The sequence below is a fragment of the Dromiciops gliroides genome, chromosome 2 (genome assembly GCF_019393635.1).
Source record: "Dromiciops gliroides isolate mDroGli1 chromosome 2, mDroGli1.pri, whole genome shotgun sequence".
Classification (NCBI taxonomy): domain Eukaryota; kingdom Metazoa; phylum Chordata; class Mammalia; order Microbiotheria; family Microbiotheriidae; genus Dromiciops; species Dromiciops gliroides.
In genome coordinates, this window is record NC_057862.1 from 94,289,442 (window position 1) to 94,316,568 (window position 27,127).

The 27,127-nt window shown below is 39.0% G+C and overlaps 1 protein-coding gene across 1 annotated transcript in view; it reads right to left on the reverse strand.

Moving 5' to 3' along the window:
* The window catches only part of SLC18A2 (solute carrier family 18 member A2), a 45,999-nt gene that overhangs the window by 7,050 nt on the left and 11,822 nt on the right, over window positions 1-27,127 (reverse strand). The window contains exons 4-12 of the mRNA XM_043981953.1: window positions 15,343-15,401; window positions 14,154-14,237; window positions 13,355-13,447; window positions 12,100-12,189; window positions 11,958-12,001; window positions 11,821-11,881; window positions 6,696-6,791; window positions 2,473-2,551; window positions 2,227-2,278 (exon numbers count right to left, since the gene is read on the reverse strand). Coding sequence (XP_043837888.1) covers window positions 2,227-2,278; window positions 2,473-2,551; window positions 6,696-6,791; window positions 11,821-11,881; window positions 11,958-12,001; window positions 12,100-12,189; window positions 13,355-13,447; window positions 14,154-14,237; window positions 15,343-15,401 — 658 coding nt within the window. The remainder of the gene's footprint in view (window positions 1-2,226; window positions 2,279-2,472; window positions 2,552-6,695; window positions 6,792-11,820; window positions 11,882-11,957; window positions 12,002-12,099; window positions 12,190-13,354; window positions 13,448-14,153; window positions 14,238-15,342; window positions 15,402-27,127) is intronic.

Genomic DNA, 27,127 nt, shown 5'->3' on the forward strand with positions numbered 1-27,127 from the left:
AAAACAAAAATTGGTTACATATATTTTTAAAATTCATGCAATTTCATTCTATACCATTAGGCTTATTTTAGTGAGGCATTAATATTTCTTTTGAAACCTGGTATGTTTATTTTCTCATAAGGTAATTGGGAAAGAGAATAATAATCTGCATCATAGAACATTAGCAATCATCTCGCTTACCCATCTCATTTTACAGGTGAGTAAACTGAGGCCTATAAAGGTGAAATTACTTGCCCAAGGTCACCCAGTTATCAAATCCCTAATTATAACATCTAAGAACTAGAAAAGGTCTTATAAAATAAAGACACACTTTCCAGCTCCTTAAACAGAGAAAGCAAGATTTTTTTAAAAAACCACTTCATTCTAGCTAGTTTTCTTTTTGGGGGATGGGAAATGAGGGTTAAGTAATTTGCCCAGGGTAGTAAGTGTCTGAGGTCGGATTTGAACTCAGGTTCTCCTGAATCCAGGACCTGTGCTTTATTCACTGTACCACCTAGCTACCCATTCTAGCTAGTTTTCTAAAAAGGGCAATCAAGTTCTGTGTTAGTAATAGTGGTAACTATTTTATCCTAGGGAGGGAAGTTTGCCATAAAAAGTATTATTCATAGTCATTTTGAGAATGAAAATTCAATAGTCCATCAATAAGTATGTATTAAACATCTCCTAAGTACTAGGCACCAAGGTAGCCACTGGAACAAAAGCAGTCCCTCACCTGAAGGAGCTTACATTCTATTGAGGTAGGCAGTATGATTATCTGTGTGACAATATAGAATATTGTCTTTTATTCTTTCATCTTTATGGCAATGCAGGCATTGCACTTAAAAAAGAAATCCAGGGGCGGCTAGGTGGCACAGTGGATAAAGCACTGGCCTTGGATTCAGGAGTACCTGAGTTCAAATCTGGGCTCAGACACTTGACTTACTAGCTGTGTGACCCTGGGCAAGTCACTTAACCCCCATTGCCCAGCAAAAAAAAAATCCAAAGTAGTTTTGGGGAGGAAGTACAACAGCAGCTGGGGTGAAGGCAGAGTCATGAAAGTTTTCATGTAGAAAGAAGTGCTTAAGCTGAGTGTCAAAAAAGAACAAGGGATTCTAAAAGACACAAGTGAAGAAAAGGTGTGTTCCATGTATAGGGAACTGTTAGAGCAAAGGTAGGGAGATGGGAAATGGATTTTCCTGTGAGGAGCAGCAAGAAGACCCATTTGACTGGACCACAGAGTGTATGGAGGGGAGTAATGTATCTACTAAACCTGGAAAGGTAGGATGATTAGGTTGTGAAGGATTTTAAGTGCCAGACAGATACTCAAAGCAATAGGGAGCCACTAGAGTTTACATAGTCAGACTTGTGTTTAAGGAAAAGAATTTTGGCCCCAATGTGGAAGACAGAATGGAGAAGGAAATGACTTGAAGCAGTGAGACCAATTAGAAGACTTTTAATAGTTCAGGTGAGAGGATCTGAGAGCCTCAACCAAGTTTCTGGCACTATGAATACATTATTGAGTAGGGGCCAGATGCTAGAGATATGGAGAAAGAATTGACAAGATTGGCAATCAAGGGAGGAAGCAAAGATAACACTGGGAAATAAGAAAAATCATCAACACTTTCAACAGGAATGCTGGGCAGCCATGTAGCACAATGTAAAAAGTGCTGGGCCTGGAGTCAGGAAGACCCATCTTCATAAGTTCAAATCTAACCTCAGATATTATCTGTGTGACCCTGGGCAAGTCACAACCCTGCTTGCCTCAGTTTCCTCATCTGTAAAATGAACTAGAGAAGGAAATGGCAAACTGCTCCAGTATCTTTGCCAAGAAAACCCCAATTGGGATCACAGAGTCAGCACAACTGAAAAATGACTGAACAACAATAAATTCAACAGGAATAGGGAAATTTAGAAGAGTAGTGAGTTTGAAAGAAGAGACAAATAGTTTTGTTTGGGAAATATTGAGTTTGAGATACCAATAGGACATCCAATTTGAAATTTCCAATAGGCAGTTGGTGATACAGGATATAGTGAGGAACTAGGTTGGGTAGACTATCTATCTCTGTAAAGAGATAATCCATAAAAATAAAAGTGTTGGTAAAATTTATAAAAATCAACTGACTTTTGAATATGTAGCATGAAGCAAAAATATTTGGTGGGAATTGGCAATATTTGCCAAAAGCTGAATATTTAATATCTTAGTCACAGAACTGAGTTTTCATTTTAAAGTTGTCATATCTTACTCACGCATATAATGCTGATTCCGACAATAATCATCCCCAGGAGAGCACAAAGCCACCTGTCAAAGGAAAAAGCTCCCAGAGATCAATGAGAGTAGATTGTTTTCTGTTTGTTTTTTCAAAGCTATCATTTGAGATTTCTAAAAGACTGAGAAATCTTTACATTTGGGGATCAGCTAGGAATACTTGAAAAAATTTTAAGGAACTCCTTTATAAGTACAAAGGTTTGTGGTTTTTTAAAAATGAATCTTACCTTCCAATTTTGTGTGCAAGTACTGCAAAAATATTGGTTCCAATGAGATAAGAGATACTAGCTGGTAGGAAAGCAACGCCTGGAAATTTATGAAAGGGACACCTTATCAGTACTGATTTCAGTCAAATGGTAGAAAAACTAATAAATGTAGCACAGCTGTTTTGATTAGAGCATATCACATAAAGCCCTGTCGCCTTGCACCCAAGCATCTAATATCCGGTCTGTTACACATCTAGCCCAGGCCCCACACCATTTATCCATCAAATATAAAACCCTTGTGATGCTATAGAAATGAAAGACATTTATTTCACTATCAACTGCACAATCTCTCTCCCTCTCTAAAAATTTTATATTTCGGTCTGTTAAAGGAGGTAAGTTTTACACACAAGGTCAAAATGGGCAGCTCTGGATTATCGAGATCTGAGAACTCAGTGCAGAACGTCTAGCTCTGTGTGTTAGCTACAAAAATATTAATGGGAACCCAAGTGTCATTTGGAAAACTTCAGGATAATACTCTTCTAGAAGAAAAGACATTAGTTATCCTGCTCAGGAGTCATGCTTTTTCACTGGGGAGGACTTCAAAGGTTTCATTAAAAACACTCTCTGCATTAGTCAAGTCCAGCCCTGGTTTCCTTCCAATGAATTTGCCTGTGGGCACTGATGTCTGCCTTACCTCTGCCTCTGAGGTTGCTTCCTTAGAGATAGGGTCATTCTATACTCCATCCTGACATTGATTTGTGTGCCCCACCAGCCCAGGCATAAAGATTGAACTATGAAGCTTTCCAAAAGTGATAAAAACTAAGCAAGATCTGCATAACCCTACAGTTCCAGGTTCCCTGACCAAAATCAAATTACTATGCCTTTGCCTTTCCTTGCTAGTGTTTTCACACACACACACACACACACACACACACACACACACACACACGGATACATCTGTCTTTTCCTTCAAGTTAATTCAACAAATAATTCTTGAGCCTTTATGTGTCTACACTGTATTAGACATGAGGAATAAAAAGACAAAATTTGACAACTCCCTGTCCTCAAGGGTCTTTTGTTCTTCTGTATTCTTTTAAATTTTTTGTAGTCATTCACTAAGAAATAACCCAAAGAAGCCACTGGCCATTTTGACATGCATGGTGAGACTAAGGGATTTAGTCCATTAAGTTAATTTTTAAACATCATCGTACAAGACTTGGGAGCTCTAAGGAGCCAAAACGTGAAATGTAATTTCATGCTTCAAGAATTATTATCCCCGTCTCCAATAAGATTCAATGGCCAAGTTAATATGAAGACTTAGAAAGCCTAGATCCAAGCCTCTGTTCTTTTGCTTACTCTAATGTGGACTTGGATAAATCACTTCAGCCATTCCTCATCTGCAAAATGAGGCCGAGAGGCAGTGCCATGGGGTGGGTAGAGACGGAGCTGGCCCCACCATCAAGAAGACCCAGGTCCTTTGATGTAGCCTGACTCTGTCAACTTGTTTAAGCCACTTCATCTCTTATCGCCCTGGGCAGCTCTCAGAATATAAATTGTAGAGGGGCAGCTAGGTAGTGCAGTGGATAAAGCACCAGCCCTAGATTCAGGAGTACCTGGGTTCAAATCTGGCCTCAGACACTTGACACTTACTAGCTGTGTGACCCTTGGGCAAGTCACTTAACCCCTATTGCCCCACTATATATATATATATATATATATATATATATATACACACACACACACACATATATATATACATACACATACACACACACACACATATATATATATATATATATATATATATATATAGTAGAGAAAAAGCTGGTCTGCATTGGTAGCAGGAATTCCTCACCAAGAGCTCCCTACACTGATAATATAAGCTCCCCTCCCCATTGGAGATAGGGGTGGAGATTAAAGTATTTTAAGAGTATTTATTAGGATCAAATGAGATGCTGTTATTCATAACATTGTATTGATTTGCTTTTTAGGCAAGTTATTCGTATCTAGAACATATGATCAGTGTCTTAAGATGATAAAGACATATAGAACTCAAGATATTGGATTTAATGTTAGCAAGTTGTAGATTTGAACTTGTGTCTTACATTTGCTACCATTTTTGGGTAAGTCACTTAAACTCCTCATGCCTCAGTTTCTTCATCTGTAAGAGGTGGTTGGATTAGATAAGGTCTCTTCCAGTTTAAGGTATATAATCTTTACATCACCCCTGATTCCAACCACAATGCTAGTCATGTTTCCTGATTTTAATAGAACTGAAGAGGGGTGGCTAGGTGGCGCAGTGGATAAAGCACCGGCCCTGGAGTCAGGAGTACCTGAGTTCAAATCCGGCCTCAGACACTTAACACTTACTAGCTGTGTGACCCTGGGCAAGTCACTTAACCCCAATTGCCTCACTAAAAAACAACAACAACAAAAAAATTAATGAATAGAACTGAAGAGCAGATTAGTTTTACGGTCTCTTAGCATGGTAGGGACTGAGCTGGACGGAGTAGCAGAGTTGAAGTCCTAAAGAAACTGACATGAATGATTCAAGGCATTTCCCAAAGCCTTGCAGAAAATATATGAAAAAAGTAAACATATTGGATTTATTTCCTAATGGGGACTCTAGCTTTGCCTACTCGGCATTTTGCCAGCATTTCCCACCTATGCATACCCATAGGTCCTTCCTTCTGCTCACCTCATGGATTTACATATGGTCATCTGTTAAGTTCCCTACATGGTCCTGTTCTTGATCAATCCAAGCAGCCCATCTGGCTGCCTGATGTCTAAACCAGACTCCCACCCTGCCCCCCCCATTTTTTCCTAAGAACTTTAATACCTTTTTTATTGGTAGCCCCCCCCCCCCCCCCCCCCCCGTCACAGCATGGAGCTGGGGAAAGCAAGCCTGCCTGAGTAGCCAACAGCTGGCTGGGATACATTCAATTAGTGAGATTATTAAATCATTTAAGAAATAGCCCCAAACCATTTCAACCCAGGAAGGCTTTTAAGGCAAGTCTGATGTAGCCTGCCGTCTATATGTAGAGGCCTGTCTGCTTGGACCAGAGCTCACTTTTTCTGTCTTCTTTTGCTGACCTACTGAAAGCCACAAAACTGCCTTGGTTGATGAATGCTTACAGGGCCTCATGAGCAAGACTGGTCCAATGCCTAATCAGAGGAAGTGTGATGTGAGAGACACAAAATGCCTTGCTACCAAATACCTTGAACTCCTGAAAGCGTCACCAGTAATAGGTCATTCCTTCCTTTCATCCATTCAACATTCACTCAACACTAAGTGTCTTCTACAGAAGTCTATTGACCCCCTTACCCCCAGGGTTCATGGAGAGATTTCAGGAGTGTGTGAATTTGGGCAGGAAAAAATTACATCTTTATTTCCACCAATCTCTTACTTGATATTAGCATTTCCTTCGATTATGAATGTAGGCAACAAAACATTATTCTGAGAGGCAGTCTGTGGGCTACGGTAGACTGCCAGAAGGGTCCATAAAACAAGAAAAGTTCAAAGCCCTTGGCCTACTTTGTTCAAGGAGTTACATTTCTTTGGATTGAAGCCCTGAAGACCACTGTTTAAATTGCAAGACTCCTTTACATACATGTTCTCATGGGCTAAGTGACTTGCCCAGGGTCATACCTAATAGCCATCTGGTTGAACTCAGGCCTTCCTGACTCCAGGAATGGGTGGTACCCATTGTACCACCTATCTGCCCTTTATTTTACAGATGAGGAAATGGGAGCCCCCAGGAGGTAGAATTTTACAGAGGCCAGAAATCACGCTGCTAATTAGTGGCAGAATTGGGATTTAAACCCAGGTCTTCTGTCTTTCAAAAATGCAATGGTCTGTCTTAAGAGGTTGTAGCTACTCCTTCCTCCCCATCAACTCCCAGGCCCCATCATGGCCTTAGAGGTTTTTAAGCGGAGGCTGGATGACCACTTTTCAGGTAACTCCAGAAATGTGGAGAAAATGCTGATTCATCCATTGTTGTGTGAGCTTCTGGTATTTCTAGTTCAAGTCTAGCTCCTCCAGACAAGATCTAGAATGAGCAGAGGGAGCAGCCGAGCAGGTAAATACCACAAACCTCATTGTTTAAATAAGCCTTTACTTCCTAGGGTACCAAATAAAAGCATTCAGCTTGTCATTTCACATGAGGAATCTTGGCATGATTATCATAAAGAAGAGAGCCCAGAGTAAAGCCCTAGGAGTGGAAAAGTCAACTTGAATACATTACCCAGCTGCCATTTTCTGGAACACATGGTTTCCATCATCCAGATTGGTAATGCTGGTTCGAGCATTGCAATAGCCATGTTTGCAAAGCAGATTGACCCTTTAATAAAGAAGAGAATTTGCTTTCATTTGGGCTCCTGAGTCTCTGCTTAACTCTCCTTCACCCCTTCATTTAATCAATTCTTGTTAAATACCTGTTACTGTGCTGGGAAGATAGAAAAAAGTTAAGACAGTTAATACCTTCAAGGACCTTCCAATCTAGTATGTGTGACAAGATATAAGTACAAGGCAAATAGAATATGATTGGCATGTAAAAGACATATAAAATGTTCTGTGATCAGATGAGAAAAACATCACTTTCATTTGAGATTTTCTTGTTGTCAGTCTATCTATTATCTTACACATTATTGTCCCATGTAATCTTCCTCATGCATCACCCTAATACTTAAGAACCTTCAGTGATTCTCCTTGGGCCTAACAGAGCAAAGCATTACCTCCTAATCCTGACATTCGAGGCTTTCCACAATCTGACTCCAATGGACTTTCTTCATAGGTTCCACCAAAATATGCCTCTCTCGGTCATGTCTCAGCCTGGCCTTGCCTATCTCCATGCCTTTAGACAGTCTCCTAATAACTATCTGTTGGAGTTTCTCTCTTCCTTCAAGACCTGACTTAGATGCTACCTCCTCTCTGAAGCACCCTTCTTTTCCACACATCATCTCCCCCAGCCAGAAGTGGTCTTTACCTCAAATTCTCTGTACCTGAGTCTTCCCTTTGCACTTATCCCATGGTGCTTTGCATCATAATTATTCACATACTTATCTTTTTCTTCATTAGATGGAAAGGTCCTTGAGATCAGGGTCTATTGGATATGTATTTTGATATCTCAGCCACTACCAGGGTGTGCATAGTAGGTGCTCTATAAACATTTGCTGACCTGAATTGAGATGGCATGTAAGTTAGGCTTCAAAAGGTCCAGTCTTTCTGAATAATTGTAACTGTCTTCATCCAGATTCAGAATTGTCAGCTCAAATTCCTATTTTCCTATACTCTTCTGAGAAAGAGATAAGTACAATGCTACCAGAGAGCCAGAACAGCATAGTGAATAGAGAGCTAGCCTCAGAGTCAGAAGACCTGTGTTCAAAACCTGCCTCTGTCCATACTGGCTGTGTGACCCTGGGTAACTCACAGAGCCTTCTATGTTCCAGGCAGCTCTCTAAGACTCGCAGTTGCAGAAAAAATAATGACGTACATTGGAGTTTCCTCATCTGGGACATCTCTTTACTAATGAAGTCACAGTTCCCATACTTATCCTCTAAGATGATCCCAAGAATTCTTTTTGTAAAAATTTTAAAGCAATGTTCAGGGTATATTTTTCCATCAATACAATGCAGATCAATCTCCTCTGCCAGTCATGGAGGAAGAATCAATCAATAAACATTTCCTAAGCACCTACCACAGTTCCAGGCACTGTACTGAACAATAGGGATCCAAAAAGAAGCAAAAGACAAGTCACTGCCCTCAAGGATCTTACAATCTAATGGAAGGAAAGACATCAGATTGACAGCCCCCCTACTTACTGTACTGATGTCTCTAAGGTATCCAAAGAACAGAGGGGAAATTCCCAGTGTTTTGTGTAGAGCCCCTATAATAGGTTGTTGGGCAAACAGAATAAATTTTTTAAAATCTAATAATAAATAAAAATAATCTTAGTGATAAATGATTCAAAATTTTAATTCTTTGGGGAAAAAAAAGATAAATCTATTGGGTCGCTATGGTGACTCTCAGGAAATCAAAATATTCAATTAACCAGAACACCCCATTCATTCCCTAATCATTTGGAGAAAATAGGAGCTTCCTGTACTATTTCTTTGAACCCAATTAGATGGGCAAAGAATATGATTGCATCACTCAGCGCTACCATCCACCCTCTGTCAGCTAGACTTCAGTCCTCATACAGACAGGGCAGTAAAGATTACAGTATTTACATATTGAGGAAAGAAAAGGATTTTGTCATTCTCATGACATTTAAAGGCCATCTGTACAAACAATGCTCAAATATAAAAATACAAATGTATCTCCCTTCCTTTGACCACGTGGAAGCTGCAGCACCTGCAGCTGTCAATGGTTTGACATTTAGGGTTGATTGCCTTTTTTTTCTTTCTGTGGCTTGGAGAAAGGGGAAAATAATGTACAAGCCCCAGAGCATCAAAGCAGAAGGGAAACAGTTTCCCCAGAAGCTACTCCGGGTGTCTTCTTTGTACCTGGATTTCTGCCTAGAGTGTGATGTTCCAACCTCAGTCATGTTCACTGTTCCTTCCTGCTGTGCCTAGCAAGGGGAAAGCTAAGGTGGTGCAGTGGATAGAGCACTGGCTCTGGAGTCAGGAGGACCTGAGTTCAAATCCAGCCTCAGACACTTGACCCTGGGCAAGTCACTTAATCCCGATTGCCTCAAACATCAGGGGTCATCTCCAGTCGTACTGATCTATATCTAGCCAGTGGACCCAGATGGCTTTGGAAGAGAGAGTGAGGCTGGTGACTTTTCACAACCCTCCCTCACTTAAATCCAATTCACTGCAAATCATGGCATCACCCCAATGTCATGGTCCTCTTCAAGAACAAAGGACAAATTGGGGGCAGCTAGGTAGCACAGTGGATAAAGAACTAGCCCTGGATTTAGGAGGACCTGAGTTCAAATCCAGCCTCAGACACTTGACATTTACTAGCTGTGTGACCCTGGGCCAGTCACTTAACCCTCATTGCCCTGCAAAAAAGAAAAAAAAGAAACAAAGAAAAAGAAAGAAACAAAGAAACAAAGAAAAGTTTAAAAATAGAAAAAGAGAATAAAGGACAAACAACAACAACAAGCCTAGCAAGGAGTGATTCTCCATGTTACACAAAATATTCACTGGACTGCTGTCTTCACTGCCTGTCTGTGACTCATGTGAAAAATGAAAATATTCCACAGTCCTGTTCCACAGATGGAAAAACCAAGGTCCAGGTAGCTTCCCTAATGTCTGGACAGATAAGAAAGAAGCATTCTAGTTGCCAGTTATCCCATAGAATAATCATTACAATCTTGTCCCTGTCCATGAAAAGCATCATAAAAGCAAAGCCTTGCTTCATATAGCTGATAATTAGTTTATGGAACTCATTACCCTCAAGAAGTGGTAATGACAGGAAAGCTAAATGAATTTTAAAAGGATTTGGACTAATTTATGAATAGCAGATCCAGGACTGGCTTCTGAGAAGCTGTACAATGTTTCAAGGTGGACCTCAGGGAAGATAACCAGGCTGCTCCAGGCATAGCTTTTGTATCTCCTCTTGGCTACAGGATTCTGGATGGGATGGACCACTGACCTGATCAGTAGGAGAGACTACATTAGTCATCTAGTCCAACCCTTACGTAAAGCATGAATTCTCTCCGTGTCTTTGATAAGTGATCATTCAGCACAATCTGAAGTCCTTCCATGATGGGGAGCTGACTACCACCCAAGGCCATCATTTCATTTTTTAACAGTTCTAACTACCAGTAAGTTTTTTCTTATAGTAAGCCTAAATATGTCTCCCTATGATTTCCATCTCCTGGCCCTCCTTCCTACATAAGATAACCCTCTTTTTGCATACCTAGTACCAACAGAGAGAAGTCAACTTTCAGCCAATGGGAAAATGTGAGCAAGATCTTTGATGAAAAACTATTTATCCCATTACTATTTGCAGGAGTCACAGTCCCCAAGGTTTTTGTTTGTTTGTCTGGTTTTTTTAGTCTTCTTGTTTCAGAGGCAAAAGGGAACAACCTAATTTAACCAGTGTCTCTCCCCACCCCCCTCAAAAAAGTCAGCCTTTCTTTTGTTTCTCAGGTATCTTATTTCCCTTGGAAAATCATTCTTCTCCCCATACTGTTCAGCACTTTCAGGAACTGTTGTCTGCCTAGGTTCAAATATGCCAAGATAAATTAGGCTGACTGGCTAAGATGTCTGCAGTTAGACTGACTGCTCATTTCCAGAAAGCTCGAGGGACAGACGGCAATGGCCTTTGGCACACAGGTATTATATTCTGCATTCAGCAAAACTTGTCTGTGTGTGTGTGTGTGTGTGTGTGTGTGTTTCTGAAACCCTCATATGCCTTTAAATAGCTCCAGTTACACATTTGTGGAATGCCTTAGTCCGAAAAGATAATCTGGGATGAGCTTCAGGGACTATTTAGGGTAGAAAATAATTTTATGACATATAGTTATTTATGTACACATGCATGCATACATACATACAAGAACTTTTTTTTTTACCAGATCCATGATTTCATGGGTTTAGGAATTTCTGGTAAAGAAATTCCATCTCCCAATGCAAATCTATACATGCTTTGCAATTTACAGTTTTAGAGGAGGTAAAATGAGGCAGATTAAGTGATTTGTTCAGGATCACACAGCCAGTAGGTGTCAGAGTCAAGATTTGAATCCAAGTCTTGTTGATTCCTCATCTAGATCTTTATCCATTATACCCTTAGCTATCTCTCCCTCTCCCTCTTCCCCTTCCCTTCCAAATATATCTCTGTGTATCTTCCTATCAGTCAACATTTATATGGTTTTCCAAAAGTCTCAGAGAGGTTTAAAACTATTAAAACATTTATATATGTATATATGATGCACATAATATTTATATACATAGTCTAGGGCATAGATGTGTATATATACATATATGTGTGTATATATAGGAGCATACATATTTCTCTCTGTCTCTCTCTCTTCCTTTCTCTGTCCCTCTAGCTGTATCTCTCTGTCTCTGTCTGTCCATATAGTTAGGGAAACTGATGTAGTTAAGGGAACTCCCGATGCAGAAACTGCCTCCTCTAATATAGGTCTGCAATTAGTAGCTTAGAGTGTTAGTGATACTTGGGGTCCTTCAGAGATCACATGACTTGGCCAGAGTCACACACATACTAACTATGGAGCAGGACTTAAAAGCAGATCTTCCTGACTCCAAAGACAACATCACTTTCTCTGGATATCACACACACGCACATGCACATGCACAGACACATACACACACACACACATACACTGCATGCACATGCAGTTTTTTGTAAAATGCACTTTTGGTAAGGAGAAGAATCACTCTGAAAACATTAATTACCTGAAGCAATTAAGATGTAGGGATCCTTCAACAGGGTCACTAATGAGGTTCCTTTCTGACTCTGCCAAAGAGAGAGCTCAGGGTTAAAGGAAGACACATTCCCAGTTTATCAGTAAAGAAGGTGTAGCTCTACTTACTTCTGGTTGAACTCTCGATGGTTGAAAAACAAACAATTGAATAGCTGCAGAAAGAAAAAGACAAACGGCATCTTCAGAAAGTAAGCCCATGGTTGCTTTGAAGATCCCCAGCCCTGCAGTTCTTACTATTGTCTCTACTAACCTCCATCCAGCAGAGTTAAGGCAGCCAGGACCAGGAAAGGAGCGGTCTTCCCTACAAATTCGTACATCACACTTCCAAAGGGTGGTCCCACTATGAGAACAAGAAATAAGAAAGGGAAGATTCCTAATCTCCATGGAGTGACTTAGAAGGGCTGGACAGAGAGTAGTCCCATTTGTTTTTATAAGTTGAAAGTGTTCTAGCAATCATTTTTTTTTTCCGGATATCAGACTGACACATGCAAAAAGGGATGTTCAGTCAGAGAGAATTAGTATCTCAGTTATTAGACTAGGTCTGTGGACTTGGAAAAGCATCTCCTATGAGCACGAGGGGATATGTGAAAAAGAACATGATTTCCTTAGAAATCGACAAAGGTAGATATTTGAGATTTCTAAACTCAAAGGAGAAGAGAGGAAGGTAAAGAAATTGGAATTCTGAATCTCTGGTTCATGGTAGCCAGAAAATGATAGGATCTCTCTCTCTCTCTCTCTCTCTCTCTCTCTCTCTCTCTCTCTCTCTCTCTCTCTCTCTCTCTCTCTCTCACACACACACACACACACACACACACACACACACACACACACACACACACACACACACACCCCTTCCAGGTGATGAGGATGGCCGGGGTGGGGGGGGGGGAGGAACAACAACTACACTGTCAACGTGAGTTATATCTTCTGGGTCACACCAGTCAGTTCTTGTTAGGGGGAAATCTCATTCTCTTGATAAGGAAATTAGAGTTAGCTTGCTAGCCTCAGCGCTAAGCAACAAAGAGATGACTCGGTGTACTGTGACTCAAAGGAGCAATACTTATTTTTTTTCCTGTTGGACCCTCTCTCTACATGCCAGTGGAGGCCTACTTCCTAAGCACCCAGGAAAAAGGATTTCTTTCCTTGAGATCCACTTTCTGGCCTGAAACTTCCCTCCTGTTTTCTGTCCTTTAGCTTTCATGCATCCGGTGTATCTTCTGCGGAAGCTCATCTCTATCTAGATCTCCCATGAACAGTATATCCAGTGTTTGACTTCACATTGGTCCTGAAATCATGCACTCAGGGGGTGGGGATACAGCTAGCCCTGGTCCAGTGACTGCTCCTTGGGGTGAGGGGTGACAGGGGAAGGGATCACACCTCTAGTGAAACTGCTTAGGGCAGCTCCCCAATTAACAGAATAAGAGGGAAGGAAAGGAACATCTCCATACAGTCCACTCAAGCAATCATTTTCCCCTAAGTCATTTAAATACTGTAGTCTTACCAACCTAGCACTCCCAAAGCGAGTCCTCCCAAGGCAATTCCTATGGCATTGCCTCTTTCTTCATCATCCGTGTAAATGCTGGCCAGCATACCCATCCCTAAATAAATGTTTTAGAAAAGTCAAGGCAATGTAAAGATGGGAATTATTTTCTTCTTTAGTCAACATGCTCTGCATCTATCGTCTTTGCCTTTCTTTGTATTGCCAACACCTAGTGAAGTGCCTGACACACAGGAAGTGCTTAATAAATGCTTGTTGATAGATTGGCTGATTGGCTGATCTGCTACATTGTGATAGAATAAGGTAGAAAGAGCACCATGCTGAGAGTCAGAGGAGCTGAGTTCGAATCATGGCTCTGTCGGTTGCTACCTGTGTGACCTTTCTGTAAAATGAAGGGGTTGGCCTAGATGACCTCCAAGGTCAATAAGCATGTCAACAAGAATTTATTAAGGGCTTACTATGTGCCAAACACAGCATTAAGACCCTTGACAGAGATATATCTTTGGTTCCGAATCCTCTAAGGTCCCAGTTTTCTGTCTATCTGCTGATGTCAGACAAGATCTGAGGCCTTTTAGAAACAGACTGGTGAATCTAGGCATTGAGATAGAACAGCATTCCTGGCACCATGTCAGACAGAGTAGGCCATAGACACCTTGTATCTAATGCCACAATGAATTGGATTGTTCCTCACTAATTAAATAAGTAAGCAGAAAGTAGGGACATGGTGGTCATTTTGGGGAGGGTGGGAAGAGGGGCTTGAAGATACCTTGTAGTTCATTGAATGATGTGGATATTTCTATACTCACCAGCTACCGAAGAGCAAGAAGAACCCACTCCTTGCAAGGATCTTGCTATGAGGAGTAACGCATAGCTCCCTGAAAAAGCAAACACTGCCAAGAGAACAGAGGGGAAGCACAAAATAAACCAACTCAAGTCTCATTGCAGTGGGGATTAAAACATTTTAAATTGGGATAATTTCTTCAACTACTGGATGAACATGATGGTGGTCATGCTCAGTGCTAATAATAGCACTGTTGTTTGCTTGCATTTAGAGATATTGATTTTCTTCTACAATTGCTAAAGTCTATGTAGAACAGCAGTTCTTAACCTGGGGTCCATGAATTTTAAAAAAACTATTTTGATAACTATATTTTAATATAATTGTTTGGCATCCTATGCACTCTATTTTATGCATTAAAAACATTCTGAGAAAGGCTCTTTAGGCTTCACCAGACTGCCACAAAAGTTCATGGCTCACCAAAGGGGCACTGGGACGTTGAAGCCCCAGTTAATGTCCTTCCCCTCAAACCCCATCCCTGGTTAGTTACAAAGTGGTAAGGAAGACACCAAGCAGCAACCTGAGGATTCAGTCGCATCCCATGCTGTGCCCACATTTCTACAGCAGTAATACATGCTGTAATAATATCAGCTCCTATTTACATAGTGTTCGAAAAACACATTTCTTCCCCATGACAACCCTGTGAAACAGGTGGTATAAGTCTTCCGATCCCCAATTTCACATGGACAAAAATCCTTCATTTCACAGAGGTGAAATGACTCACTATGACCGCACAATGAATAAGTGTCAGAGGTGGGATTAGAATCCAGCATCTCCTGATCCCAAGCCCAGCATGCTCTCTGGAATAACATTTTATACTCTCAGACAGGTAGCTGCTCAGGAACTCTTCCATGGAGTCAGTGAGTAGCTGGGAAATGAAATTCCTTTAGTATCCTCCTTTCTTTCTGTATTCCCTGCTACTGATTGGCTAAGCTGTCAATCAGCATTAGGCCAGCAATCTATGGCATAAGGGCCAATTAAAACCATCTCTGGATGATCTGATGCTAATTAACAGCTCAATGAGTGAGGGATGGAAAAAGACTGGGAGAAGGATTAGTCAGCTATTTCTGGGACCCCTACTAGTATAAAATTCCTGCCTCCAGCCCAGCCTCTGATGGTTAACGCCCCAACTCAGAACATAAAAAGTATGTACTTACTGATAGTAGACACAAACATTATGCAGAATCCTGTAAACATTGGGATCTGGTAGCCTATTCTGTAAAACAAAACCAACAGAAACACCTCAGGGCTGCCCTCAAGTGTGCTCCCTTTTTGGGGGGAAGGGGAAGGGGAGTGAGGGAGGAGAATTAATTGTTGACTATTTTTAAAGTATTTGATTTATTAGAGTAAAATGCAGACATTAAAAGCTCATCTCTTACAAGGTGGCTCCCACCCACATATTAAGATCATGTAAGATTCCTTGATGGATACAATCTATCCATACTCTTTAGTTGATTTTCTTTTGGATTAAGGGAATGGAAAAGGTTTCGGCCCGTAAATTCCCATCTGACCTTTTCGTGTTTAACTGTCTTCAAATATAAACTCATTCATATTTGGCTAGTGTTCTTTGGCATAAATATAAATGCAATGTTCGCTGTAGTAGAATGTAAACTTCCTGATGATAAAAGCTATTTCCTTTTCTGTCTCTGAATCTCCAGTGCACCAAAACAGGTGCTTAATATATTCTTTGTTGATGAAAGCCCATCAAATGTAGACTGGATAACTACTATGGTACTTGAATAGTACTATTCCATAAGAAATAACAGGTATGAAGAATTCAGAGAAACATGGGAAAACGTACATGAACAAATACAGAGTGAAGTAAGAAAGTGATATGCACAGTGACTACTACGATGTTAATAGAAAGAACACAGACATTAAAAAAAACCACCCAGGAAACTGATATACACAATGACTAAAATAGTAATAAAAAGAACAAAGACATTTAAAAATAAACACAATGACTACAATGATATTAATAGAAAGAATATAACCATATAAAACCCCCTAAATTTGTTATTTATGAGAACCAAGCTTATTCCTAGGGAAGAGGTGAAAAATTGACCATCTCTTCCTTTATCTCCTATGAAAAGACATAGTAGAAAAAGCACTAGACTGAGAATCAGAAGATCACCTATGACTTACATGAGTTGATGCTGAGCAAAATGAGCAGAACCAAGAGAACATTGTACAGAGTATAAACAACATTTTGTGATGATCAGCTGTGATGGACTTGGCTCTTTCCAACAATGCAATGATCCAAGACAATGCTAAAAGACTTATGGTGGAAAATGCTCTCCACATTCAGAAAAAGAATTATGGAGTCTGAGTGCAGACCGAAGCATACTATTTTCACTTTTGTCATTGCTTTTTTGTTATTGTTCTTGTTTATTTTTTCTTGTATTTTTTTCCTTTTGTTCTGATTAATGTGGAACTATGTTTAACATGATTGTAATGTATAACCTATATCAAATTGCTTCCTGGTTTGGGGAGTGGGGAGGGAAGGAAGGGTAGGAGAAAAATGTGGAACTCAAAAAATATCTTTACATGTAATTGAGAAAAATTAAAATAAATAAATTAATTAAAAGAAGACCACCTATGTTCTTGCCCTAATTCTGTTACTGACTAGATGAGAGACTCTGGGCAAATCACTTCTTTGGGTCTTCAATTCCTCATCTGTCAAATGAGTGGGTTCAACTATATGATGTATGAGATGTCTTCTAGTTCTGATATTCTGTGATGATTCCAACTTTACAGATGAGGAAACTGAGGCAAGGAACAGTTGAATGATTGATGATATGTTGAACACATTTCCCATTATGCCAAGTTTCCTCGTTATCCTATTCTGCCCAAAATAGACTATCAACAATACAATGGATTGTTACAATTATTCAATGGTCCCCTGACAAGCCCCAGAAGGTACATTTGCTTTTGTCATCATAACAATATGCTCAGATATATGTGTATGTGTGTGTGTGTGTGCACGTACCCTCAGACACATATTATTAGGTTTATGTAATATACAATGATGCTATTAATTTGACACATTAAAAAAAACACATGTGGCCAGGCATTATTTTTCATTTTGTCCTTATGCTTGCATACAGTAGATATTTAATCTTGCTTATCATAGGCTTAGAGTTAGAAGGGACATCAGAAGTCCATGTAGTAGAATATTCTCAGTTTACAGAAGCTGGAGCACAACAAGGTTAAGTGACCTACCTAGAGTCACATGGCTAGCAAAGGTCTGAGGCAGGATTTGAAGTTCCTGACTTAAAGCCCAGTGCCCTGTTAACTACCATGCTACCTCTCTGCTCATTAAATTAATCAACTGAGTAAAGTAGGAGGATATCTTTCTCTTGGTTATTTATATTCTATTTTGCATTTGTGGTCCTTTCTGTGTGTGTTAAATTGCTCATCATCTCTCTAGTATGACCCATGATTCCCCAGCTTTATGAAACCTGTCCCTTATAGTACTTGGAACTTCCCTTTAACTGCATCCCATCTCTCTTCTCTGCTTGCCAACATCCTATCCATTCTTTTTTCTTTGCAGGGCAATGGGGGTTAAGTGACTTGCCCAGGGTCACACAGCTACCCATTCTTTAAGGTCTAGTTCAAATGCCACCAGCTTTGTTCAGTGAAGCCTGTGCTGATCCCCACCAACTGAAAATGATCTTCCCCTTATCTGCTTTCTGAGGATTCTGTTTCCCCTTATTCACTTAGCACATGCTCATTCATTTTGTCTGTACACAGTTGTATCTCCCTTCCTGGATTGTAAACTCCTTGAAGGCAGAGATGATGGCTTCCTTTTCTTTGAAGTTCTAGGTAGGGTTTTGCCAATAGTTAGTGTTCAATAAATGTTTGTTGAATTTAATTTCCCTTGGGGATGCTACCCAGTACTTTCAAATGGCTGCTTGGCTTTATTGAATTAGAAGACAATATGGAGTAATGGAAACAGCACTGAATTTGGAGTCTGGGGGTCTGGATTAAAATCTCAGCTTTAATGCCTAACACCTGTGTGACCTTGGGGAAGTCTTTTCAACTCTCTGAGCCTTGATTTCCTCATCTGTGAAATGAGGACCTTGAAGTAGAGTATCTGAAAGGCCCCTCCCAGCTTCAAGTCCTCAATCCGACCATTGGATTGAATTTGTCTGTCCCATGTTTTACACTCTGAGCTCTCTCTGTTCCTTCTGTCCCCTATAGCCAGAGGCAGGGCAGACCTTGTAGTATTGCCATTGTGCAGGATGGACATGAAAGGAACAAAGGAAGTCTAATAGATTGCTTCATTCTAATGGCCAGAGCAGCTCTTCCAGAAGTGAGCTGAGATCTGGTGATTAAACTTTTTTTTAAGCCTTGTCTTTTTCCATGGATTCAATTAAATTTAGCAAATACCTATGGAATATATCTTGAAATACTTTTATTACTATAAAATTCATCTGGAGGAATAAGAGGTCAAGACTCTCAAGGGAAATAATGAAAAAAAGTGAGAAAGTAGGGAGCCTGAGTATATCAGATCTCAAACTGTATTACAAAGTAGTAATCATCAAAATGATTTGGTACTGGTTAAGAAACAGATGAGCCAATCAGTGGAACAGATTAGGCTTGCCCTACAAGGGTAATACTGACTGTCTAACAGAAACTGATGTGAAATCTACAAAGGAGTTTGGTAGAAACTAGTTACAGACCAGTGTCTCATACCGTACAACAACATAAGGTCCAAATAGTGATGTGGCTTAGACGCAAAAGACAGAAATAAATTTGAGGAGCAAGGAAGAAGTTACCTGTCATATGTATGGATAGGGAAAGAATTCCTGACCAAACAAGGAATAGAGAGGATCACAGAAGAGAAAAGAACAATTCTGATTACATAAAATTAGAATGTTGTTGAACACACACAAAAACTAATTCGGTTAAAAGAAAAAAGGAAAAAGGTAGCTAGGGAAAATGTGTTGTTTCACTGATAAGTATATATAAAGAACTGATTAAATCTATAGGAATAAGAACCATTCCCCAATCAATAAATGACCAAAGAATATGAATAGTTAAGTTTTCTAAGGAACAAATCCAAGCTACCAATGAAAAATGTTGAAATGCATGAAAAAAATGTTCTATGTCTTAATAGAGAAATGAAAATTAAAATTACTCTGAGTTTCTACTTCATACACCTCAAACATAGTTTTTTTCTCTATTTAGAATTTTATTTTTCCAAATTACATGTAAAAACTAATTTTGACATCAATTTTTAAAAAACGTTGTGTTCCAACTTCTCTTCTTCCCTCCCTTCCCACCCCCCACCCCAAGAACTCAAGCAATTCAATATAAGTTATACATGAGTAGTCACGGAAAACATCTCTACATTAGCTAGGTTGTGAGAGAAAACAGATAAAAACAAAACTTCAGATTAAGGAATTGTCAAAAAAAATGTGTTTCAATCTGTTTTCAGATACCATCAGTTCTTTCTCTGTTGGTGGATTGCAATTTTCATAAGTCCTTCAGAATTACACTGGATCATTGTCTTGCTGAAAATAACCATGTGCTTCCCAGCAGATCATCTTACACTACTGCTGTTATTTTGTATATAATACATTTCACTCTGCTTCAGTTCATGTAGGTCTTTCCAGGTTTTTCTGATAGCATTCTGTTCATCATAACTTTTATATTGTACCTTAAACTTGACAAAGAATTTTCTTCATAATAGCCCAGCCAAGTAGGCACCATACGTCACATATAGTTTTGATCTGGGGATACCATCAATAGGCCCAGAGATCAAAGAAAGATGAAAAGGGTCCATGTATACACAATTATTTATATTCAACTCTTTTTGTAGTAGAAGAACTTGAAACTAGGTGGGTACCCTTCAACTGGGGAATGGCTGAATAAGTTATGGTGTATGAATGTAATGGAATACTATTGTGCCATAAGAAATTATATAGGGAAGTTTCCAAAATACCTGGGAATCCATGTATGAACTGATATAGACTGAATTGAACAGAAGAAGGAGAACAATTTATACAACATCATAAAAACAAATAACTCTGAAAGCCTTTTTTTGTTTTTCAGTCATTTCAGACTCTTTATGACCCCACTTGGGATTTACTTGGCAAAAATACTAGAGTGGTTTGTAATTTCCTTCTCAAGCTCATTTTACATATGAGGAAACTGAGTCAAACAGGATTGAATGACTTGCCCAGGCTCACACAGCTAGTAAATGTCTAAAGCCAGATTTGAATTCACAAAGATGAATCTTCCTGACTCCAGGACTGGCAATTTATCTACTGTATCACATAGCTGCCCCATCTTGAAAGCTTTAAGAATACTGATTAAGACAATGATCAACCATTAAAGAAACAGATAATGAAGCATGCTACCCACCTTCCTGGCAGAGCAGGAATAGACACAGGGTGCAAAATGAAGCACATTTTTTTATTGTTCTTTGGTCATTTCAGTCATGTCTGAATCTTTGTGACCCCATTGTGTGTGTGGGGGCATTTCTTGCCAAAGATACTGAAGTGATTTGCCGTTTACTTCTCCAGTTCATTTTACAGATAAGAAAAATGAATCAAAGAGGGTTAAGTGACTTGCCCAGGGTCACATAGCTAGTAAGTGTCTGAGGCCAGATTTGAACTCAGGGAGATGAATCTTTCTGACTTGTTTTACTTGGCTTCATGCTTGTTATGAGAGTCTCCCCCTCCCAACCCCCCCAACAGGGTGGAGGGTAGACAGGAAGGAGAAAACATCTTTAGTTGAAAAAAATAAATTTAATAAAATATACCCACCCCTCCCCACCCCACCCCCCAAACTTGTTGACCTATATCCAAGTATCCAAAACTTGTTGGCTATATGAAAGACCCCAGGCTAGATGCCCACAGTGAGAATGAAGAATTTCTCATGTGAAAATTGCCATCAATTTCTCTGCTGGTTGGATTTAAAGTTCTGCAAAGACCTGTCGGGTGGGTCAGAGACCATAGCATGCCTTTATACCATATATTGCCATCGGACTAGGATATGTTGCAAGAATGGATGGATATGTGAGAGTTGAAATTGCCTCTGGCTTCACGGAACAAAATAAACTCTTCATTCCTTTCTGCATCCTGCTTGGAAAATTCAGTGGCTGGAGGGCTAATATATTTTTCAAAGCTGTTAGAATTAGTTGGTATAATTCCAATTCCACTAATGCTTTATTTTGGTTGTTTAAGTGCTCCCAACCCCTAAGGCATTCTTCATTTCTGTAACCAAATGAAACATCTGTGCTCCCCTAAGTAGGCTGAAGTCTGAGGGATAACATTGGTTTCGAAAAGGGCGATATTCACTATCACAGAACGTCTATTCCTTTCCTTCAAAAATCCCCCACAATCTAACTTTGGCTCTACCATTTGTTGGGTTGCCTATTTGTATTTGAGCATCGGTAATTCTGGCTGACCACACTTTAATACTTTAATGGGTCTGTGCTCTCTTTAATATGAGAAGTCCCTCTCATGATAAAAATCATAGCCCATCCACATCCTTTCTTCTTGTAAACATATTGATAATGGTGGAACAAGAATGGTCTCTGAAGTCAGACAATCTGAGTTTAAATCTTGTCTCTGTCATTTATATCTATGTGGTCTTGGGTAAGTCACTTGATTTCTTGTAGTTTCCTTATCTGTTAAAATGAGGTAAATAGACAGGATGGTCTCTAAGGTTCTTTGAGTATTATCTAAATCTATGATCATCCTTCTATGAACCCTCTACATGAGGTACTCCCTTGTACTGATGGCCTTCCCTGCTTCACATTGGATACCAATGAAGCACACAAGCTATCCATTGATTCTCTGTTCTCTGTCTCTCTGTCTCTCCTCTCTTCTCCCACCTATCTCCCAAAATCAGAGTAATTTTTGACATACCTCAATTATAATGAGTAATATCATTCATTCATTCATTATAACAGAGAATCTAGGCTCAGTATTCAAAAAGTCTTTGGCAAGGTACAACACTGAATTATATATAATGAGATGAAATTTACTAGGGATAAATGGTGTCTTACACTTAGGTTAAAAAAAAAACCCTCTTTTTTCTTCCTACCTTTTTTTCTCCAGTCATACACTTCTCTGGCTATTCTTTATGTTTCTTTAGCTCATTTTTTTTGGGGGGGTGCAGGGCAATGAGGGTTAAGTGACTTGCCCAGGGTCACACAGCTAGTAAGTGTCAAGTGTCTGAGGTCAGAATTGAACTTAGGTCCTCCTGAATCCAGGGTGGGTGCTTTATCCACTGTGCCACCTAGCTGCCCCCTGCTCAATTTTTAGTTGGCAATATGTGCCCACTGGCACATAAAATAAGCTTCTCTTCTGCCCTTGGGTGATCAACTTAAATTCTTTGGTGACTGTGCATCCCATGACTCAGAACCATATGGAATTATCTATTATCTAAATTATCTAAAGACTATTGTTATTAAGAAGATGAGCCTTTACTTCATGGAGAAGCTGGGAGTCATCAAAAGGATTATGCAGTTTTCCAAAAGCAATTCCTCCTCTACTCCTGATCAATTCCCAATCCAGCTCATCATCAGTATGTAATGTCAGCCCAAAGTTTTTGTGACTGAAAGACCAGCTCTATGGTTTGTCCATCAAATTGCCTAAACAGCAGCCTTCTTTATCCATTTGATTTTTGTACCATGGATAGTTAGGCTGAACAATTTGAAATGGTTTATAGAATCAGTGTAGCAGGCTCTGCAGTGTTCAGGGATCTGATGCAACCAGTACAACGCAGAAAATCTAAAGTACTTCATCATTTATAGCAGGAGTCTTGACTTATTCTTTTGTGTATGGACCCATTTGGCAACCTGATAAAGACTATGGACCCATTCTCAGAATAATGTTTTTAAATGCATAAAATAAAATACACGGGATTACAAATGAAACTAATTATACTGAAAAAGTTATGAAAATAGTTTTAAAATGAGATCGTGGGTCCCAGATTAGGGACAAATTCTTTTATTTTTTCTATTTTGACTCTGTAATGGGCATCCTCTAGGTTGGCACTAAGGACCTTTGCTGAGGATCCATCTTCCTGTATTATGTCTCATTTGACATTAGTAATCAGAGGGTTGCCAAACATAGTTCTCTATCTTTATATATTTCAAATATCGTTATGTTATTTTAAAATATGCATGGGAGACATCTTGTCCAAAGAGGGCCTTTAAGGAAGCATTTTGCTCTCATGAGTAAAATGCCTTTTCATTATCTCTATATTTTGGAATGGATTGCATGACTGTTTCCTATAGGGTAATATTTATATAGAAGCCTATCTGTTTCCTTCCCATACCCTCTTCAAGTATTCCCTCAATGCTTGTATAGATTATTCTCATAAAAGTTTTGGAGAAATGGAAAAGTAAACATATAAGTCAGTATTAATTGATATTCTTTGGATCTCTCTTTTTTGGTAACAATAACATCCAGGAATTCCCCAGAACTTTGACATCCTCCCTTAATTCAGATACTTTAAGAACTGATCTCAGTCCCTTTCAAATTGTGTCATTTACAGTACAGCCCCACTTTGCATGTAATTGATCTGATTTGGTTGCTTTTCCTTTGTTTTTTGTTTTTTGTTTTTTCAGTTCCAATTCTACTGCCTCATGGAACATCTTGGGACCTATGTTAGTCCATAGTGACTATACTGTCATTGATGGTGACACATTTGTTATAAAACATTTTTATAAATCTTTCCCATTTAATTTTGTTGTTGTATTCTGCATCCAGTTTCACCTTAACTGTCCTTAGGATGACTTCTTTTATATTGCTTTTTTGATGTTTTATATATGATATTACTTTAGTATTATGCCATTCTCCTTCTGTAAGAGATTATAAATGAACTTATACCCCTAAACCAGTGTTTCCTTTTGAGGCTGCCATCTCTTTCTGACTGACAAAGAGAACAGATATCTGCTTACGAGGTGTTTGAAGCTCTTTTGGTATCATTGTTGTGGAAATTGATATATAATGGTTAAGCTTCTATAAGAAATGATGTCTATGAGGGTAGCTAGGTGGTGCAGTGGATAAAGCACCAGCCTTGGATTCAGGTGGACCTGAGTTCAAATCCTGCCTCAGACACTTGACACGTACTAGCTGTGTGACCCTGGCCAAGTCACTTAACCCTCCTTGCCCTGCCAGGAGAAGAAGAAGAAGGAGAAGAAGAAGAAGAAGAAGAAGAAGAAGAAGAAGAAGAAGAAGAAGAAGAAATGATGTCTGTCTAAAAATCTATTGTTTTGCCCATTTCCCATTTTTCCATTACAACTGATAATTTTAACAGGCTAGGTTGGATTTGCTTGAGTTTTGTGCCCTATATTCACATACTTCTAGTTTAATATTGATTTTGGTTTTTGTTCTAACAAGTTGGTGATCTAACAGTACAGAGACAGCAAATTTAAAAATGATTTCCTCATCAGTAACTAGAACCTACGCCTCATTCTTCCATTTATCTACAATATCCTTTTGTCTTCCGGTTTCATTTAAAGCAAGAGTATCAAAATTGATACAATTCAATTTCTCTGGTGGCTGGAGGAATTTGTTTATCTTTTGTTTACTGGATCAGAATATTTTATTTAAAGTAACAATAAATTAATGTTCAGAGAGGAGTTAAAAATGTCATGATTCATAACCTATTGTGTCCTGTTTGCTGTCCTCTGCCACTGTTGTTGAACAAAACTAAGGGTCATTTTGCAACTGTCTTTCCATCATGAGTTTCCTTTATGAATTTCTCCATTTGTTGTCAGGATTGTATGAGAAGCCTTACAAACGAGGTAGAAACTATCAGAACTTATACTCTGCAGACATACCCCATAAAAACCCAAGGTCATCTCCACTCCATGATGAAGAATTAAAGTAGGACTTTGTGATCAACTATAGTTATTATAATAACCACTAGAAATACTGTGAATCTGTATAGCACTTCACAGTTTATGAAGTCTTTCATAAAGATTAAAAGGAGCAATTTAGAGTCAGAATACCCAGGTTTTACCTCACAACCAAGCAAATTGTAAAAAATTTACTAAAGATGGAAATGATAATGTTGGAGTTGTGCAAAGATGTGTACACTATATACATTGTTGGTAGAGCTGTAAATTATTCCCAACCATTCTGGAAATCAACCTGAAATTATGTGAATAGAGTGACTAAAATGTCCATACCCTTTGACCTAGAGATTCAAATGTAAGACATATTCCCTAAGAAACTCAATGACAAAAATAAGATCCCAGGGAAACTAAATATGTATAGCAGCACTTTTCGTGGTAGGTAGGAAAGAACTGAAAACAAAATAGATAACCATTGATTGGAGAATAGCTGAAAAAAATTATGGTACATGAATGGAATGGAATCATACTATGCTATAAGAAATGAGGAATATGAGGAATACAGAGAAACAAAGAAAAACTTACAAATTCATTCAAAGTGAAGGGAGAAAAACTAGGAAAACAATATACATGACAACAATATACACAGTGACAACAATGTAAATAGAAAGAACCACAAAACCATAGAAACTGAATGCTATGAAGTTATAATGACCAAGCCTGAACTCAAAGAGATGTGAGAAGATACTTCCCCCTTTAGAGTGTGTGTGTGTGTATGTGTGTGTGGTTAGGGGGGCAGGAAACATGGGTGTGGAACACCACAATGTCAGACTTTTTTTGATATGCCAATTAGATTTACTAAATGGTTTTTAAAATTCTTTATTATATCAGGATTCTTAACTGGGGTCTACAGGCTCCCAAGGGTTAGATTTCAGGGGATCTTTGACCTGGAATGGGAAAAAATTATGTCGATATTTTCACTAAAGTCTAACTGAAATTTAGCATTCAATTATCATATTTCTTATTATCATAAGAAAGATATCCATAGACTTCACCAGATTGGCGAAGGTATCCATGACACAAATTGGTTAAGAACTCCTGCATAGGGGGCAGCTAGGTGTGACAGTGGATAAAGCACTGGCCCTGGATTCAGGAGGACCTGAGTTCAAATCCAGCCTCAGACACTTGACACTTACTAGCTGTGTGACCCTGGGCAAGTCACTTAACTCTCATTGCCCCACAAAGCAAGCAAAGAAACAAACAACAAACAACAACAAACAAACAAAAAGAACTCCTACATAAAAGAGCTTTCTAAAATGGATTGGGGGAGGATTCCAGTGGAAAATGTAGATGATGTAAAAGCAAAAGATACCAATAATTTTTTTTAAAGAGACGAACTGAATTCCAATCCCAATTCTGCCATCTACTAATGTATGACCTTGGGGAAGTCACTGACATGCCCAAGAGCCCATTTCCATATCAATGAGATAAGAGGATTAGATCAGAGCCCTTCTTGTTCTGATGGTTTATGTATTTTCATAGATGTTAGTCCAAGTACATAAAAAAATTTAAATATACACAATACAAACCCATAATCCTTTCATCCTCCCAATATTTAATGGTATTTAGTATCTGGCAGTTTTGCCAAAAGCTAATAAACTTTGGTATTTAACAAAAATCCAAATCTCCATCCTCATACTCTCTCATGCCATATTTCCTTTTGCCCTTTTCAGAAATCTCAGAACAAGCTGATTATTGCTGATTAGACAGGCCTGTGCTCTGATTCCTGGTGACTGGGTATCTCTGACTCTTTCCCCCTTTGCATCTTTCTTGGGTGGGGAAGGGAATTTCTTACTGGACTAGGGGTTCTTAACCATTTTTAATATTATGGACCCCTTTGCTGAAACCTATGGACCCTTTTCTCTCAAGAATGTTTTGTCGCCTACATTCATAATTGATGAAAATACTGTTTTAGTTAGAAATTAGTGAAAATAAAAATGAAAAATTTCCCATCTAAATGAACATAGAATATGAAATTTTATATCCATTTATGAAGTATATATTTGTATGTTACTTGTATCAATATCTAGATTAACCTACATGTGAATTATATATTA